We start from the raw sequence: 18,333 nt of genomic DNA, 5'->3' as shown, positions 1-18,333 counted from the left end.
GAGAGGGAGGTTACTGATAGCACGTGAGGAGTGTGTACAGGAGAGAGTGAGGTTACTGATAACACGTGAGGAGTGTGTACAGGAGAGAGTGAGGTTACTGATAGCACGTGAGGAGTGTGTACAGGAGAGAGGGAGGTTACCTATAGCACGTGAGGAGTGTGTACAGGAGAGAGTGAGGTTACTGATAGCACGTGAGGAGTGTGTACAGGAGAGAGTGAGGTTACTGATAGCACGTGAGGAGTGTGTACAGGAGAGAGTGAGGTTAATGATAGCACGTGAGGAGTGTGTACAGGAGAGAGTGAGGTTACCTATAACACGTGAGGAGTGTGTACAGGAGAGAGTGAGGTTACTGATAGCACATGAGGAGTGTGTACAGGAGATAGTGAGGTTACTGATAACACGTGAGGAGTGTGTACAGGAGAGAGGGAGGTTACTGATAGCACATGAGGAGTGTGTACAGGAGATAGTGAGGTTACTGATAACACGTGAGGAGTGTGTACAGGAGAGAGGGAGGTTACTGATAACACGTGAGGAGTGTGTACAGGAGAGAGGGAGGTTACTGATAGCACATGAGGAGTGTGTACAGGAGAGAGTGAGGTTACTGATAGCACATGAGGAGTGTGTACATGAGAGTGTGAGGTTACTGATAGCACGTGAGGAGTGTGTACAGGAGAGAGTGAGGTTACTGATAGCACGTGAGGAGTGTGTACAGGAGAGAGTGAGGTTACTGATAACACGTGAGGAGTGTGTACAGGAGAGAGTGAGGTTACTGATAGCACGTGAGGAGTGTGTACAGGAGAGAGTGAGGTTACTGATAACACGTGAGGAGTTTGTACAGGAGAGAGTGAGGTTACCTATAGCACGTGAGGAGTGTGTACAGGAGAGAGTGAGGTTACTGATAACACGTGAGGAGTTTGCATAGGAGAGAGTGAGGTTACCTATAGCACGTGAGGAGTGTGTACAGGAGAGAGTGAGGTTACTGATAGCACATGAGGAGTGTGTACAGGAGAGTGAGGTTACCGATAACACGTGAGGAGTGTGTACAGGAGAGAGGGAGGTTACTGATAGCACGTGAGGAGTGTGTACAGGAGAGAGTGATGTTACTGATAGCACGTGAGGAGTGTGTACAGGAGAGAGTGAGGTTACTGATAACACGTGAGGAGTGTGTACAGGAGAGAGTGAGGTTACTGATAGCACGTGAGGAGTGTGTACAGGAGAGAGTGAGGTTACTGATAACACGTGAGGAGTGTGTACAGGAGAGAGGGAGGTTACTGATAACACGTGAGTAGTGTGTACAGGAGAGAGTGAGGTTACTGATAGCACGTGAGGAGTGTGTACAGGAGAGAGGGAGGTTACCTATAACACGTGAGGAGTGTGTACAGGAGAGAGTGAGGTTACTGATAGCACGTGAGGAGTGTGTACAGGAGAGAGTGAGGTTACTGATAGCACGTGAGGAGTGTGTACAGGAGAGAGTGAGGTTACCGATAGCACGTGAGGAGTGTGTACAGGAGAGAGTGAGGTTACTGATAGCACGTGAGGAGTGTGTACAGGAGAGAGGGAGGTTACTGATAGCACGTGAGGAGTGTGTACAGGAGAGAGTGAGGTTACTGATAGCACGTGAGGAGTGTGTACAGGAGAGAGTGAGGTTACTGATAGCACGTGAGGAGTGTGTACAGGAGAGAGTGAGGTTACTGATAGCACGTGAGGAGTGTGTACAGGAGAGAGGGAGGTTACTGATAACACGTGAGTAGTGTGTACAGGAGAGAGTGAGGTTACTGATAGCACGTGAGGAGTGTGTACAGGAGAGAGGGAGGTTACCTATAACACGTGAGGAGTGTGTACAGGAGAGAGTGAGGTTACTGATAGCACGTGAGGAGTGTGTACAGGAGAGAGTGAGGTTACTGATAGCACATGAGGAGTGTGTACAGGAGAGAGTGAGGTTACCGATAGCACGTGAGGAGTGTGTACAGGAGAGTGAGGTTACTGATAACACGTGAGGAGTGTGTACCGGAGAGAGGGAGGTTACTGATAGCACGTGAGGAGTGTGTACAGGAGAGAGGGAGGTTACTGATAACACATGAGGAGTGTGTACAGGAGAGAGGGAGGTTACTGATAGCACATGAGGAGTGTGTACAGGAGAGAGGGAGGTTACTGATAACACGTGAGGAGTGTGTACAGGAGAGAGGGAGGTTACTGATAACACGTGAGGAGTGTGTACAGGAGAGAGGGAGGTTACTGATAGCACATAAGGAGTGTGTACAGGAGAGAGTGAGGTTACTGATAGCACATGAGGAGTGTGTACATGAGAGAGTGAGGTTACTGATAGCACGTGAGGAGTGTGTACAGGAGAGAGTGAGGTTACTGATAGCACGTGAGGAGTGTGTACAGGAGAGAGTGAGGTTACTGATAACACGTGAGGAGTGTGTACAGGAGAGAGTGAGGTTACTGATAGCACGTGAGGAGTGTGTACAGGAGAGAGTGAGGTTACTGATAACACGTGAGGAGTTTGTACAGGAGAGAGTGAGGTTACCTATAGCACGTGAGGAGTGTGTACAGGAGAGAGTGAGGTTACTGATAACACGTGAGGAGTTTGTATAGGAGAGAGTGAGGTTACTGATAGCACATGAGGAGTGTGTACAGGAGAGTGAGGTTACTGATAACACGTGAGGAGTGTGTACAGGAGAGAGTGAGGTTACCGATAACACGTGAGGAGTGTGAACAGGAGAGAGGGAGGTTACTGATAACACGTGAGGAGTGTGTACAGGAGAGAGTGAGGTTACTGATAGCACGTGAGGAGTGTGTACAGGAGAGAGTGATGTTACTGATAGCACATGAGGAGTGTGTACAGGAGAGTGAGGTTACTGATAACACGTGAGGAGTGTGTACAGGAGAGAGTGAGGTTACCGATAACACGTGAGGAGTGTGAACAGGAGAGAGGGAGGTTACTGATAGCACGTGAGGAGTGTGTACAGGAGAGAGTGATGTTACTGATAGCACGTGAGGAGTGTGTACAGGAGAGAGTGAGGTTACTGATAACACGTGAGGAGTGTGTACAGGAGAGAGTGAGGTTACTGATAGCACGTTAGGAGTGTGTACAGGAGAGAGTGAGGTTACTGATAACACGTGAGGAGTGTGTACAGGAGAGAGTGAGGTTACCTATAGCACGTGAGGAGTGTGTACAGGAGAGAGTGAGGTTACCTATAGCACGTGAGGAGTGTGTACAGGAGAGAGTGAGGTTACCTATAGCACGTGAGGAGTGTGTACAGGAGAGAGTGAGGTTACTGATAGCACGTGAGGAGTGTGTACAGGAGAGAGTGAGGTTACTGATAGCACGTGAGGAGTGTGTACAGGAGAGAGTGAGGTTACTGATAACACGTGAGGAGTGTGTACAGGAGAGAGTGAGGTTACCTATAGCACGTGAGGAGTGTGTACAGGAGAGAGTGAGGTTACCTATAGCACGTGAGGAGTGTGTACAGGAGAGAGTGAGGTTACCTATAGCACGTGAGGAGTGTGTACAGGAGAGAGTGAGGTTACTGATAGCACGTGAGGAGTGTGTACAGGAGAGAGTGAGGTTACTGATAGCACGTGAGGAGTGTGTACAGGAGAGAGTGAGGTTACTGATAGCACGTGAGGAGTGTGTACAGGAGAGAGTGAGGTTACTGATAACACGTGAGGAGTGTGTACAGGAGAGAGTGAGGTTACTGATAGCACGTGAGGAGTGTGTACAGGAGATAGTGAGGTTACTGATAGCACGTGAGGAGTGTGTACAGGAGAGAGTGAGGTTACTGATAACACGTGAGGAGTGTGTACAGGAGAGAGTGAGGTTACCTATAGCACGTGAGGAGTGTGTACAGGAGAGAGTGAGGTTACTGATAGCACGTGAGGAGTGTGTACAGGAGAGAGTGAGGTTACCTATAGCACGTGAGGAGTGTGTACAGGAGAGAGGGAGGTTACTGATAACACGTGAGGAGTGTGTACAGGAGAGAGGGAGGTTATAGATAGCACGTGAGGAGTGTGTACAGGAGAGAGTGAGGTTACTGATAACACGTGAGGAGTGTGTACAGGAGAGAGTGAGGTTACTGATAACACGTGAGGAGTGTGTACAGGAGAGAGTGAGGTTACTGATAACACGTGAGGAGTGTGTACAGGAGAGAGGGAGGTTACTGATAGCACGTGAGGAGTGTGTACAGGAGATAGTGAGGTTACTGATAGCACGTGAGGAGTGTGTACAGGAGAGAGTGAGGTTACTGATAACACGTGAGGAGTGTGTACAGGAGAGAGTGAGGTTACCTATAGCACGTGAGGAGTGTGTACAGGAGAGAGTGAGGTTACCTATAGCACGTGAGGAGTGTGTACAGGAGAGAGTGAGGTTACCTATAGCACGTGAGGAGTGTGTACAGGAGAGAGGGAGGTTACTGATAACACGTGAGGAGTGTGTACATGAGAGAGTGAGGTTACTGATAGCACGTGAGGAGTGTGTACAGGAGAGAGGGAGGTTACTGATAGCACGTGAGGAGTGTGTACAGGAGAGAGTGAGGTTACTGATAGCACGTGAGGAGTGTGTACAGGAGAGAGGGAGGTTACTGATAACACGTGAGGAGTGTGTACAGGAGAGAGTGAGGTTACTGATAGCACGTGAGGAGTGTGTACAGGAGAGAGTGAGGTTACTGATAACACGTGAGGAGAGTGTACAGGAGAGAGTGAGGTTACTGATAGCACGTGAGGAGTGTGTACAGGAGAGAGGGAGGTTACTGATAACACGTGAGGAGAGTGTACAGGAGAGAGTGAGGTTACTGATAACACGTGAGGAGTGTGTACATGAGAGAGTGAGGTTACTGATAGCACGTGAGGAGTGTGTACAGGAGAGAGGGAGGTTACTGATAACACGTGAGGAGAGTGTACAGGAGAGAGTGAGGTTACTGATAACACGTGAGGAGTGTGTACATGAGAGAGTGAGGTTACTGATAGCACGTGAGGAGTGTGTACAGGAGAGAGTGAGGTTACTGATAGCACGTGAGGAGTATGTACAGGAGAGAGTGAGGTTACTGATAGCACGTGAGGAGTGTGTACAGGAGAGAGTGAGGTTACTGATAGCACGTGAGGAGTGTGTACAGGAGAGAGTGAGGTTACTGATAACACGTGAGGAGTGTGTACAGGAGAGAGGGAGGTTACTGATAACACGTGAGGAGTGTGTACAGGAGAGAGGGAGGTTACTGATAGCACGTGAGGAGTGTGTACAGGAGAGAGTGAGGTTACTGATAGCACGTGAGGAGTGTGTACAGGAGAGAGTGAGGTTACTGATAGCACGTGAGGAGTGTGTACAGAAGTGAGGGAGGTTACTGATAGAGTTGGCGTCTATGCTTCACATACCAGGTACACAAGCTGGAAGTGTTTTGCTTTTGGTGTTGATGTCTTCCCAGTATCCTTCTTCTCCACACTGGTATTTTCCTATAAAGTAACAGGAAAACAGATAATATTACTAATCACCGCACGTAAATACTGTCAAAGTCAAAAATATTAGATACAGAAAACATACAAACTCCAAACAGATGAGTCGCTGTGCGTGCGAATACACACAGCGAGCACAGCGATATATGGTAGCATACACTCACACAGACAAGCCAAAAAGATATATTTGACACATATATCATACAGCACATAAATTAAACATGTCAAGCACCAGACATTATAATGTATTAAATTATATAAATAGTTATAACATCATGTACATGTAATATTGGAACGGAACAAGATAAACATGTCATTCTTGGTGTCAAAATGATCAGGGGAATAAGTGTGTTAATTTGATACCTGTGGTTAGATTGTAGCACATTGCATTGAGTAGTTATGATTGAATGTATGAATATGAAGCCACAATTCAAATGAGAACAAAGACAGCATGTGTGGGCAGAAACCAGTGGCCAACCCCTATGATGTCATCTTCAAGGCTGGACGTTGCTTGCATATGAACTGACCAATAACACATCATGAATGAGAAAGTTCCCTACTCTGGACCAATAACAGAAGACTCAGTCCCAGACATGTACTCCCCCAAAATACACAGGATATAGGCATTTCCACTCACCCAAGAAGCTCTGTTTGCTGTTTTTCGGTTGCTGTGTTAGTTGCTGTTGTATGCTATTATGGAACCGAGTGTGCATTGAGGAACAGGGTAACGTATGCTGGCTGTAATGGATTATTTTGTAACTATCTGCTTCTTGTATAATTGTTTCCATGTAACTATTTATATACTGTACATGTGTTATATTGTATGCATACCCTTTTAATATCAAATATATACATCACTGAGCGTTGGACCTCAGCCACTGTGTGCGAGTACTTGTTTTCTCTTAAGGGATGTAGTGTTTGCGATATACAGCGCACTTTTATCATATATGGTAATCAGATACGCCTTGCGTCCGCAACATATATTAACTCTGGCATTTTAAATATTTATTAGAAATAATCTGAACTTCTCAGTTGGGGGCTCACAGACGGAATATCGCATACTTAATGATGCGCTGTTCAGACGCTGCTGTGGTCTGTCAGCGAATGATGGACGCATCTTGATGCTGCTGAACCACTTGCTGTGTGTTTTTTTGTGTTGTCAGTAAAGCGCTGATATGAAATACAAGGGACAATATATTTCTGTGTTGCGTGAGTATGACAAGAAAAGCACAATATTTAAAATGCTAAAGCGTATTTTTATTGTTGCAAAACAAAGTTCAAAAAAGTCATATTGTATTTGATTCAGATTGGATTGTTTATCTGTTAAGTAAATTTAAAGAGCATTTAAAAGTTGATGCATAGGTATGATATAACTGTGTTAGCATTCTGTGTCCAATTCGCATACTTCTAACACAGGCCTAAATTAACAAACTTCCAGTGCTTGTATAACTTGTGATTTATTTGTGACAAAGGAGCTAGTGTTTGTATTTCTAGCTGCATGGTCTGTCCACCATTTTGCCCAAGCACATGACTTGTGTATAAGGGGGAGGAGCCACTGGTACAAGCAGGTGAACATCATTTGAAATGCAAATTTTTGAGGCTCTGAAGGAACTGCATCTCATTCCGTATGTGTGTACTGTGTGGGGGTTCTATGACAGTCAAGTGGTGTGTGTATATATATATATATTATATAAAATGTGTATATTTATATCAATGTGTGTTCTGCAAGATAGCTATCCAATCTGAATCATAGCATTTAAATTATAGTCAATAGTCATTATAGATCTGCATAGAATTGGATACTTTTATTTGTTATACATTTTGTGTATTTGTTTAAGTGGGTAAATTGTAAAACACATACAGGACTCTGTTCCGGCCTAAAAGTTTGGGCAAGCACACAACGGAAGTTATCCTTGTGGGTGACCTCCAGCGTGTGTGAGGGAACAAAGGTGTATCGTTTATTAAGAAAAAGCAATAGAAATACAAATTTGCTGCATTGATCGAGATAAGTGTGGAATATTCAGTTGCGAACGCATGGTGTACACGTGGTATGGTAGGAAAAGTAAATGAGGTAAGCGTATGGGAACGTGCACATGTGCATGATTACGCGCACAGTTGCGTGCTTATGCAAGGTTGCGTAAAGTAGCGAGAACAAGTTTTACCACAAAATAGAAATAAATTTAAAGGGTGGGATAAAAGATTTATAGTTGTACATTAACGAGTAACTATCCGATTTTAACGGCAGATTACTATAATTTTTGTTAAATTGTACTACCTCTGGGACAAGCTACCAATCAAAGGGAGTGATATTTTTTTGTACAGAAAACATTGTGTATTAGTGTGAGTTGAAAGTAGGTGTGGATGTATTAAACCCCGGAAACTGGGATCCCGTGGCAGACGCTGAGTTAGCAGAGGCTTGGCGGCGTGAAGGCTCGCAACCTTGCGTATTGACTAGTATTTAGGCATGACAAGGGCATAGGGCGATTGGGCACAGGTCACAAAAATGTAATAACTTGAAAAAAATTGAAGAAAACCAAAATCGGACAATTAATCACCCTTGTAATGGGTATGGGAAAATATCTATGATTTTCTCCTATATGCTGTCCTCATTTGTGGTGCGCCCAGAGCCAGAAAGTACATGGACTAACAAGGGAGAAAAAGAAGGCTCTTGTGTGGGCGCACTCTATACAGGAAGAAGTTCCTATAATGTATGTGATATATCAGAGAATGTTAAAACATAACTTTTATTAGTAATAATATAAGCACATTTTACCCATCTAAACGATCCATGAAAAAATAAAGAATTGGGAAAAAATGTTAAAATGTTCTGGTCTCTTCATTTAAAGAATGATTGGAAAGGTTTGTAGACACAGAATTGTCATACCACCTATTCCCCTGACCAGTACAGATAACTGTATTGATAGGACCGAGGAGTGGTCAAAGCATTAATATATAAACCTCCAACTATAATCACTTAAATTAAGTGGATATATAGCTGTTTGGAGGTCACCAGACTCTAGCACCTGAATCATTCGACAAATACCATAATTGTAGATGGAAAGAACATTGATCTGCACTGAACATTCACTGACTAGATGAGAAGATGTAGGAATGGGATAGTGGTGATACTGCTGTTGGCGTGTTCTTCTCACACAGAGAGGAAACAGTTCCTACTCTACAACACCAGGTATTCACAGGTAGTCTCCTTTCCTGGTACTAACCCGGCCCAACGCTGTTTAGCTTCCAAGATCGGACGATAGCAGCGTGGTATGATAGTAGAGGATAGTATGATCAGCACGCCAATGAGAGTGCACCTTTATAAGAAATAATTCAGTAGGAAATTATAGAAAGAACTAGAAAGAAGAGAGAAAATGAGAAGATAAGTAAGAGTAGGTGGATCTGCTTTCCACGTTAGGCACGGTTCAACAGCACCCACTTTCGTGGTTCTGTGCTCCGTGAATCAAGGATGAGAGTCCACAAGACAGATGAAGTAATGGAATTGATTCTAAATAATTGGAGTGGAAATACAAAGAAATATTGCAAAAGAATGCATAATGTGGGTAAAGTTAGTCTCAGAAATGATCACCACAGTAAACACGTACGATGGGCAATCAGGCTGTAATACAGTTATTTGAGATCCCCTTAGGAAGTATAGGTTGTCACAGAGTACAATATTATCGTGGGGAAAGTTAAAGATAATAAATGAAAATAGGCATGTATATTATATACACAAAAGAACTTCTTAACAGTGCTAAGACAGTGTAAATAGAAATGTGCTGGCCACTGATGATAGCCCGTATCAAGGAGCAGAAATTACATAAAAATCAAATAATAATCAGTGCATGAACAGGTGCAAGAAGCTGGCGCCGTGCAGTCACTCCATGTACTCCAGCTCCTTGCACCTGTTCATGCACTGATTCATTCCTCTGCCCACTGATTGGAGTATCGTTTTGTGTATATAATATACATGCCTATTTTCATTTATTATCTTTAACTTTCCCCACGATAATATTGTACTCTGTGACAACCTATATTTCCTAAGGGGATCTCAAATAACTGTATTACAGCCTGATTGCCCATCGTACGTGTTTACTGTGGTGATCATTTCTGAGACTAACTTTACCCACATTATGCATTCTTTTGCAATATTTCTTTGTATTTCCACTCCAATTATTTAGAATCAATTCCATTTCTTCATCTGTCTCGTGGACTCTCATCCTCGATTCACGGAGCACAGAACCACGAAAGTGGGTGCTGTTGAACCGTGCCTAACGTGGAAAGCAGATCCACCTACTCTTACTTATCTTCTCATTTCCTCTCTTCTTTCTAGCTTATTTCTATCATTTCCTACTGAATTACTTCTTATATAGGTGCACTCTCATTGGCGTGCTGATCATACTATCCTCTACTATCATACCACGCTGCTATCGCCCGATCTCGTCCGATCTTGGAAGCTAAACAGCGTTGGGCCGGGTTAGTACCAGGAAAGGAGACTACCTGTGAATACCTGGTGTTGTAGAGTAGGAACTGTTTCCTCTCTGTGTGAGAAGAACACGCCAACAGCAGTATCACCACTATCCCATTCCTACATCTTCTCATCTAGTCAGTGAATGTGTTATGCACACCAGTGCCTGCAGGAATGTACTGGTGTTTGAACTGTTATACACACCAGTGCCTGCAGGAATGTACTGGTGTCTGAACAGAGAGGGATGCAAAACAAATGAACTCACAGACAGACTGGGAAATCTGACATAACGTACACAGAAGGTGATAGGGTAACAAAACCAACACAGAGTGAACAGAGAAGCCCAGAGGCTTAGAAACTGGGTGTCTCCCTAGTATTAGAAATGCTCAGATGGAAAAAGCAAGATGTTGTGTTTTAATCTGTAGAGAACCCGAAATGCTGTTGCTAAGGGCAACAGCAAAACCCTAAAGGGTTACCAACGGGTGTGGCAGTAAACTCCTTGGTCAGAGATGGAATAATAGACACAAGGAGAGTCTCCACAATCCTAATTCTCACTTGCAGGGCCCAGGTTCAGCTTACTGCCACTAAACTGACACATGGACGCCCTGCACAGTGAGAGAGGATTATGCAGGCAGGTCTGAAAGTACAGCCACAAACCTGCTGGGTTCACAGAATAGCAAAAGAACCTCAGCAGGCTAAACGACTGACTCCAGTCTTACTGCTAGGTCTGGATTGGCAGAGTGTAGTACCAAATGCCCAGGCCTATTTGCAGTAAGCAACAACAAAATACAAAGCTACACAGTACTGGCTAACTTTCAGGAACTGACTAACCAACAAAGATTCAGCAGCATCTGCTTAACCTGAGAAGAGGCCTTATAAAGCAGGTGCTGTCCACGCCCCCCTCAGACCTCACAGACTGTGAGCACAAAAACCAGCACCGGATCCCATGCCTGTAACCACTGCACAGCAAAAGACCCAAACCGGAGTATCAGCTGCGCTCAGGTTACTCCGCTAGCACTTGTCTCCCGGTTGCCATGACGACGTGGCAGCACAGGGCAGGAGACCATAACAGTACCCCCCCCTCTGACGAGGGGTCAAAGAACCCCTACCACCGGGTTTATCGGGGAACTGCGAGAAGAAAGAGCGTATCAGTCTGGGGGCATGAAGATCACAACTGCGCACCCACGACCGCTCCTCCGGGCCATACCCCTTCCAGTGCACCAAAAATGACAGCCGACCCCGAACCATCTTGGAGTCAAGAATCCTTTCAACAACAAACTCCCTCTGGCCACGTATCAGAAGAGGGGAAGGTCTTCCTCTGGAAGAAGGATTACTAATCGCCCGTTTTAAAAGGGAACAATGAAATGTTTTATTGATACCCAAAGAACGGGGCAGATCTAACTGAAATGCCACCGGATTGATAACCCTGGTGATCTTATAAGGGCCTAACTTATGAGATGGCTGTTTCAACTTCAAATTCTTGGTAGACAACCAGACGAAGTCTCCTAATTTGAAGCTGCAGGGTCTTTTCCGCTTATCAAAAACCCTTTTGGTCACTAATGACACAGACACAAGGGCTTTCTTCACTTTCCTCCAAATACCTCTAAGGACCGAAACGACAGAGGAACCACCAGGCGTGGAGTCCAGGGGGTCAAAAGAATTGGCCTTAGGATGATGCCCATACACACAAAGGAAGGGAGAGATCCCTGTAGCAGAGTGAGCCGCGTTGTTATTGGCAAACTCCGCCATTGACAGATGAGCAACCCAGTCAGTCTGACACTTGGAGACATAACACCTGAGGAACTGCTCCAAGGTCTGGTTCACCCTTTCAGTCTGCCCATTAGACTGCGGATGGTAGCCTGACGACAAGCTGACAGAAATCTGGAGATCGGAACAAAATGCCCTCCAGAATTTGGCCACAAACTGGGATCCGCGGTCAGAGACCACATCAAGTGGCAACCCGTGGAGGCGCACAACATGCAGCATAAATAATTCAGACAGGCGTCTGGCAGATGGCAGCCCAACCAGTGGAACGAAGTGCGCCATCTTCGAAAACCTGTCAACGACAACCCAGATGGCTGTCATCCCAGAGGATTTGGGCAAGTCCACAACAAAATCCATTGAAATGTGGGTCCATGGCTTAGATGGAATAGAGAGTGGATGTAATGGGCCAACAGGAACCCCTCTAGGAGTCTTATTTCGGGCACAGATGTCACATGCCCGAACCCACTGATCCACATCCTTAGCCACCGAGGGCCACCACACCGCCCTAGATAGCAACTCCCGAGTTCTGGCAATACCCGGGTGACCTGCCGACTTCTTGGCATGGAATTCCAGGAACACTCGCTGTCTTAACCTAGGAGGCACAAACAAAAGACCTACCGGAAGGTCTGGAGGAGCCTGCTCCTGTGCTCTAAGGACTAATGACAAGAGGTCCTGGGTAATGCCCACTTTAATACATGATGGGGACACAATGGGCAACGGCTCCTCGGTGGTCTCCTGGATTGGAGCAAAACTCCGCGAGAGCGCATCAGCCTTGATGTTTTTTGACCCAGGGCGATATGTTATCAAAAAATTAAAGCGAGCAAAAAACAAAGCCCATCGTGCCTGCCTGGCATTGAGACGCTTCGCTGACTCTAAATATGCCAAATTCTTATGGTCGGTGAGAATTGAGACCACAAACTTAGCCCCCTCAAGCCAGTGTCTCCACTCCTCGAGTGCATCCTTAATAGCCAACAATTCCCGGTTACCCACGTCATAATTCATCTCGGCAGGCGAAAATTTACGGGAAAAGTAAGCACAGGGATGAAGGCGATTATCAGACACTCCCATCTGAGAGAGCACTGCCCCAATACCCATCTCAGAGGCATCCACCTCCACCACAAAAGGACGCTCTGGATCTGGGTGTCGCAGCACCTTGGCCGAGACAAATGCCCTTTTGAGACGGGCAAAAGCCGCTTTGGCCTCACGAGACCAGTGAGCAACATCCGCCCCTTTCTTAGTGAGTGCCACCAAGGGCGCCACTATAGACGAAAATCCAGCGATAAATCGTCTATAAAAATTTGCAAAGCCCAGGAAACGCTGAAGCGCCTTCAAACTAGTGGGCTGCACCCAATCCAGGACTGCCTGTACCTTGGAACCCTCCATTTGGAAACCTTCTGGGGAGATAATATATCCTAGAAATGCGATTTGCTGAACTTCAAATTCGCACTTCTCCAGCTTCGCCCCAAGCCGGTGGTCTCTGAGTTTTTGGAGGACTAAGCGTACATGCTTCCGATGTTCCTCCAGGGAATGGGAGAAGATTAGGATGTCATCTAAGTATACAACTAAGAATCTATCCAAATATTCCCTGAGCACATCGTTCATGAAATCCTGGAAGACTGCCGGGGCATTACAGAGCCCAAAAGGCATCACCAAATATTCATAATGCCCTGAGTGGGTATTAAAGGCAGTCTTCCATTCATCCCCCTCTCTTATTCGGATTAGATTGTACGCACCGCGTAGGTCAATCTTAGAAAAAATGGTGGCAGTACGAAGCTGGTCAAACAAGACCGAAATGAGAGGCAGTGGGTATGAGTTTTTAATCGTGATACGGTTCAATTCCCTGAAGTCGATGCAGGGTCGCAATGAACCGTCCTTTTTACCCACGAAGAAGAACCTCGACCCAACTGGAGACTGTGAAGGTCTGATAAATCCTTTAGCCAAGTTCTCCTGAATGTACTCTGCCATAGCCTGAGTCTCAGGACGTGACAGGGAGTACAACCTGCTCTTGGGAAGCTTAGCATTCGGCAACAAATCAATGGCACAGTCATAGGGGCGATGGGGAGGTAGTACCTCTGCAACTTTTTTTGGAGAACACGTCCGCAAAATCTGCATAACACCCTGGCAATCCTGGCAAACTTAGCTGCGAGAGCCTGACTGGAAGGCTCAAGCAACTCCTGAAACAATCAGTACCCCAACTAAGAATCTCCCCAGAGACCCAGTCAAATTGAGGATTGTGGGCCCTTAACCAGGGTAACCCCAACACCAATGGGGCAAAAGTACAGACAGTCACATAAAGGGACAATTTTTCAGAGTGTGTGGCTCCAATAAACAAAGAAATCTGGCTAGTGCAAGAGGTAATTTTACCCTGGGATAATGGTTCCCCGTTTAACCCACAAATCTCAATTTCCGACGCCAAGGGTACTAAGGAAACAGAGTGTTTCAGGGCGAATTGGCGGTCCATAAAAACCCCGTCGGCCCCACTGTCCACAAAGGCCTCAGTCTTGACAGTTTGACCGAGGATCTTCAAGGTCACCGGAATGATAAAAGTCTTCTTGGGAAATTCTGACTTCTGGCCTGACAGGATATTTCCCATCACCCTCAGGCCCTGAAGTTTTCCGGCTTTTCTGGGCATGATACTACCACATGACCCTTATTCCCACAGTACAAACACAACCCCTGCTGTCTCCTCCGCGTCTTCTCACGCGAGGAGAGGCGGGTAGCCCCAATCTGCATAGGCTCCTCGGAAAATTCCTCAGAGTCTGAGGTTCCCTTGGGAAAGAAGGAAACCTCGGTCTCCCTTTCAAGCCTACGCTCTCTCAGCCGTCTATCCACCCGGATGGATAACTGCATGAGCTGATCCAAGCTATCAGGCAAGGGATATTGTACCAGTTGGTCTTTTATCTGGTTAGAAAGACCTCTTCGGTACTGGTGTCTCAGGGCTGGGTCATTCCACTGGGTATCATGGGCCAACCTCCGAAACTCCGTACAGTAAACCTCAACTGGCCTTCGCCCTTGCTTAAGGATCGAAATCTGAGCCTCGGCTGAGGCCGTCTTGTCAGGGTCATCATACAACATGCCCAGTGCCGTAAAAAAAGCATCAACACTTTTAAGCGACGGACAGTCAGGCTGCAACCCATATGCCCAGACCTGTGGGTCTCCTTGTAGCAAGGAAATCACTATGCCCACCCGCTGAATCTCTGACCCAGAAGACTGAGGCCTAAGCTGGAAATATAACTTGCAGCTCTCCTTGAAACAAAAGAACTGCGAGCGATCTCCAGAAAAACGATCCGGAAGATTTACTTTCAGCTCCTTAACCCCTGAAGGTGCTGCTGCTGCGGGAGCTCCGCCAGCGGCCTGGGAGGTGTGCATTTTAATGGACAAATCATTAAATTGACGAGTCAGGACCTGCACCTGATCGACCACCTGTTGCAACGTATTTTGAGGGGTATGCTCCATATTGCCACAAAATTTCAACAGGAGTATTGGGCTGCTGAATATGTTATGCACACCAGTGCCTGCAGGAATGTACTGGTGTTTGAACTGTTATACACACCAGTGCCTGCAGGAATGTACTGGTGTCTGAACAGAGAGGGATGCAAAACAAATGAACTCACAGACAGACTGGGAAATATGACATAACGTACACAGAAGGTGATAGGGTAACAAAACCAACACAGAGTGAACAGAGAAGCCCAGAGGCTAAGAAACTGGGTGTCTCCCTAGTATTATAAATGCTCAGATGGAAAAAGCAAGATGTTGTGTTTTAATACGTAGAGAACCCGAAATGCTGTTGCTAAGGGCAACAGCAAAACCCTAAAGGGTTACCAACGGGTGTGGCAGTAAACTCCTTGGTCAGAGATGGAATAATAGACACAAGGAGAGTCTCCACAATCCTAATTCTCACTTGCAGGGCCCAGGTTCAGCTTACTGCCACTAAACTGACACATGGACGCCCTGCACAGTGAGAGAGGATTATGCAGGCAGGTCTGAAAGTACAGCCACAAACCTGCTGGGTTCACAGGATAGCAAAAGAACCTCAGCAGGCTAAACGACTGACTCCAGTCTTACTGCTAGGTCTGGATTGGCAGAGTGTAGTACCAAATGCCCAGGCCTATTTGCAGTAAGCAACAACAAAATACAAAGCTACACAGTACTGGCTAACTTTCAGGAACTGACTAACCAACAAAGATTCAGCAGCATCTGCTTAACCTGAGAAGAGGCCTTATAAAGCAGGTGCTGTCCACGCCCCCCTCAGACCTCACAGACTGTGAGCACAAAAACCAGCACCGGATCCCTTGCCTGTAACCACTGCATAGCAAAAGACCCGAACCGGAGTATCAGCTGCGCTCAGGTTACTCCGCTAGCACTTGTCTCCCGGTTGCCATGACGACGTGGCAGCACAGGGCAGGAGACCCTAACAGAATGTTCAGTGCAGATCAATGTTCTTTCCATCTACAATTATGGTATTTGTCGAATGATTCAGGTGCTAGAGTCTGGTGACCTCCAAACAGCTATATATCCACTTAATTTAAGTGATTATAGTTGGAGGTTTATATATTAATGCTTTGACCACTCCTCGGTCCTATCAATACAGTTATCTGTACTGGTCAGGGGAATAGGTGGTATGACAATTCTTTGTCTACAAACCTTTCCAATCACTCTTTAAATGAAGAGACCAGAACATTTAAAATAAAATTCCCAATTCTTTATTTTTTCATGGATCGTTTAGATGGGTAAAATGTGCTTATATTATTACTAATAAAAGTTATGTTTTAACATTCTCTGATATATCACATACATTATAGTATTTAGGCACGTAGTGTGTGTGTTTTAAAACATGCGGAGGAGCGTGATAGATTATAGATTGACTTAAGGTTTTAGTGTTACGCTCCGGCTGTAGAGCGCCCCTTGTGAATTCGACTCCTGTGATCGTAGGGCGTATAGATAACAAGTATCTATAAGCTGTGTGATTGGACAGCATGTCTGTGTGTGTGATACGTGGCGCAACGTGATACCATTTGCTTTCGTTGTTCGCAACTGCATCATCAGACGCGCTGTGTAGAGACGTGATTTGTGTAAAGTAGAAGGAATTTTTCGCTGACACTCTCTCAGAAATTCTTCCTGGTGGACATTCACTGGATAGGGTGATCGATAAGTTGTTTCTTACCCAAGAAAAATTCCAGTGGATAGATACCAAAAAGATCAGGCTGGTTAACCTCCACTGAAAAGGTGGCGTATTGATTTATTGCTGTTAATGCGTCAATACTTACAGTGAGTGCTGAGGGGTCTGATAGGTGCCTCACTGGGTATGCAGCAGTCACTACAGAAGTGGACTATGGCACTTATAACGGAGAAGGAGTTGGGGCGGGATGTATTAACATACATCGCCGCCCCTTGCCGGTTACCACAGCGATGTTGATCGCATATGTACTAACATATGCAATCAACATCGCGATGCGGTGACGGAGGCCCCCAGCGATACCTGATAGGTGGTCTGCGGGGGGGGCCCGGTCACCTCCCAGGGGTCCCCACGCTGGCTAGACGCTGGGAAGCAGCAGCAGGCTGCCCCCGGCGCCTCCTCCCCCCTGCAGCCGGAAAGACGTTGCTTTGGGTAGGAGGAGACTACCTTCTGGGTCCAGGGCAGCCTGGAGGAAGGTAAACCGGGGGGAGGGGGTCGGCATCTGCGGCGGTGTCGGCGGTGTGGGCAGGGTTCGGCGGTCGGAGAAAAGAAGCCCATAGGCTTCTATAGGGTATCGCCATCCAGAGATAGTGATACCCTGGACGCTGAAAACGCAGCAGTAGGGTGTTAGTAAATATGAAAATACAGTAAAACCCCTGTTTTCGGGGGTTTTACCACATTTTTGATTTAGTACATCCCGCCCCTGGTGAGAGAACTTGGAGGACGTTCACCGTTTGCTTACTTTGTCCATTTGGTGATTGTGTTAAAAAAGTCTGCAATAGGAGCCAAAATGCACAAGTGAGAAACGTTCGGCAGCCAGGGTTCAGGCTGGAGAGCGGAGGCCAAGAGGGCCCGCTTGGTTTATAGCGTGTGGGAAGTACAGTAGGATTCACACGGTGAGGCTTTTTGTGATGAATGGGTACGAATGACCATGGAAGATAGGGCATCATTTCCTAGTGATTGGTGGTTTTGATCCCGAGGTAATGTAGGTAGTATGTTTAACCAAAGTCATATAAGACAAGAATAAAAACATAATAACCGTTTGAACTTGTAGCAACAATAAATAAGTAGGAAAAAAGAAAGTGAAAGCAAGTACACCGCCTTATGTGGATGAGGAAGCAGTTACAGCCAGCATACAAACTATAGAAAATAATAAAAATATAAAAAATATGAATGTAACCTATATATGTACTAATTAATGTCAAAGTTTTATTTAGGGGGAGAAGGTGACCTGACTGGTTTTAGCCATTTCTCTTGCACTCAGAGGAGTATCCAATTGGTAAAAGAGGAGCTGTAGCCTGCAGGGGAAGTGGCTGAGACCAGTGGAACTGGTAAGTATGGAGTCATTCAAGTACATATATAGTAAAACAAAAAAATAAAATAAAAATCAAGAAAGTAACGTCATAAATGGAGAATATCCTGTCCGCACATTAGTATTTCCCAGTAGGAAAGCGGACAGAGATGCAGTATTTCTTTT

The 18,333-nt window shown here is 45.8% G+C and overlaps 1 protein-coding gene and 2 pseudogenes across 1 annotated transcript in view; 1 reads left to right on the top strand and 2 right to left on the bottom strand.

The window, feature by feature from the left end:
* MASP2 (MBL associated serine protease 2) overlaps window positions 1-18,333 on the bottom strand; it is a 900,889-nt gene that overhangs the window by 73,647 nt on the left and 808,909 nt on the right. The window contains exon 10 of the mRNA XM_063948680.1: window positions 5,371-5,448. Coding sequence (XP_063804750.1) covers window positions 5,371-5,448 — 78 coding nt within the window. The remainder of the gene's footprint in view (window positions 1-5,370; window positions 5,449-18,333) is intronic.
* LOC134982040 (5S ribosomal RNA) lies at window positions 8,621-8,729 on the bottom strand (annotated as a pseudogene).
* Window positions 9,852-9,970, top strand: LOC134982038 (5S ribosomal RNA; annotated as a pseudogene).

This window comes from Pseudophryne corroboree (assembly GCF_028390025.1).
Source record: "Pseudophryne corroboree isolate aPseCor3 chromosome 10 unlocalized genomic scaffold, aPseCor3.hap2 SUPER_10_unloc_1, whole genome shotgun sequence".
Classification (NCBI taxonomy): domain Eukaryota; kingdom Metazoa; phylum Chordata; class Amphibia; order Anura; family Myobatrachidae; genus Pseudophryne; species Pseudophryne corroboree.
The sequence above is the reverse complement of the archived record's forward strand: the minus strand, read 5'-3'. Positions and strand labels throughout refer to the sequence as shown.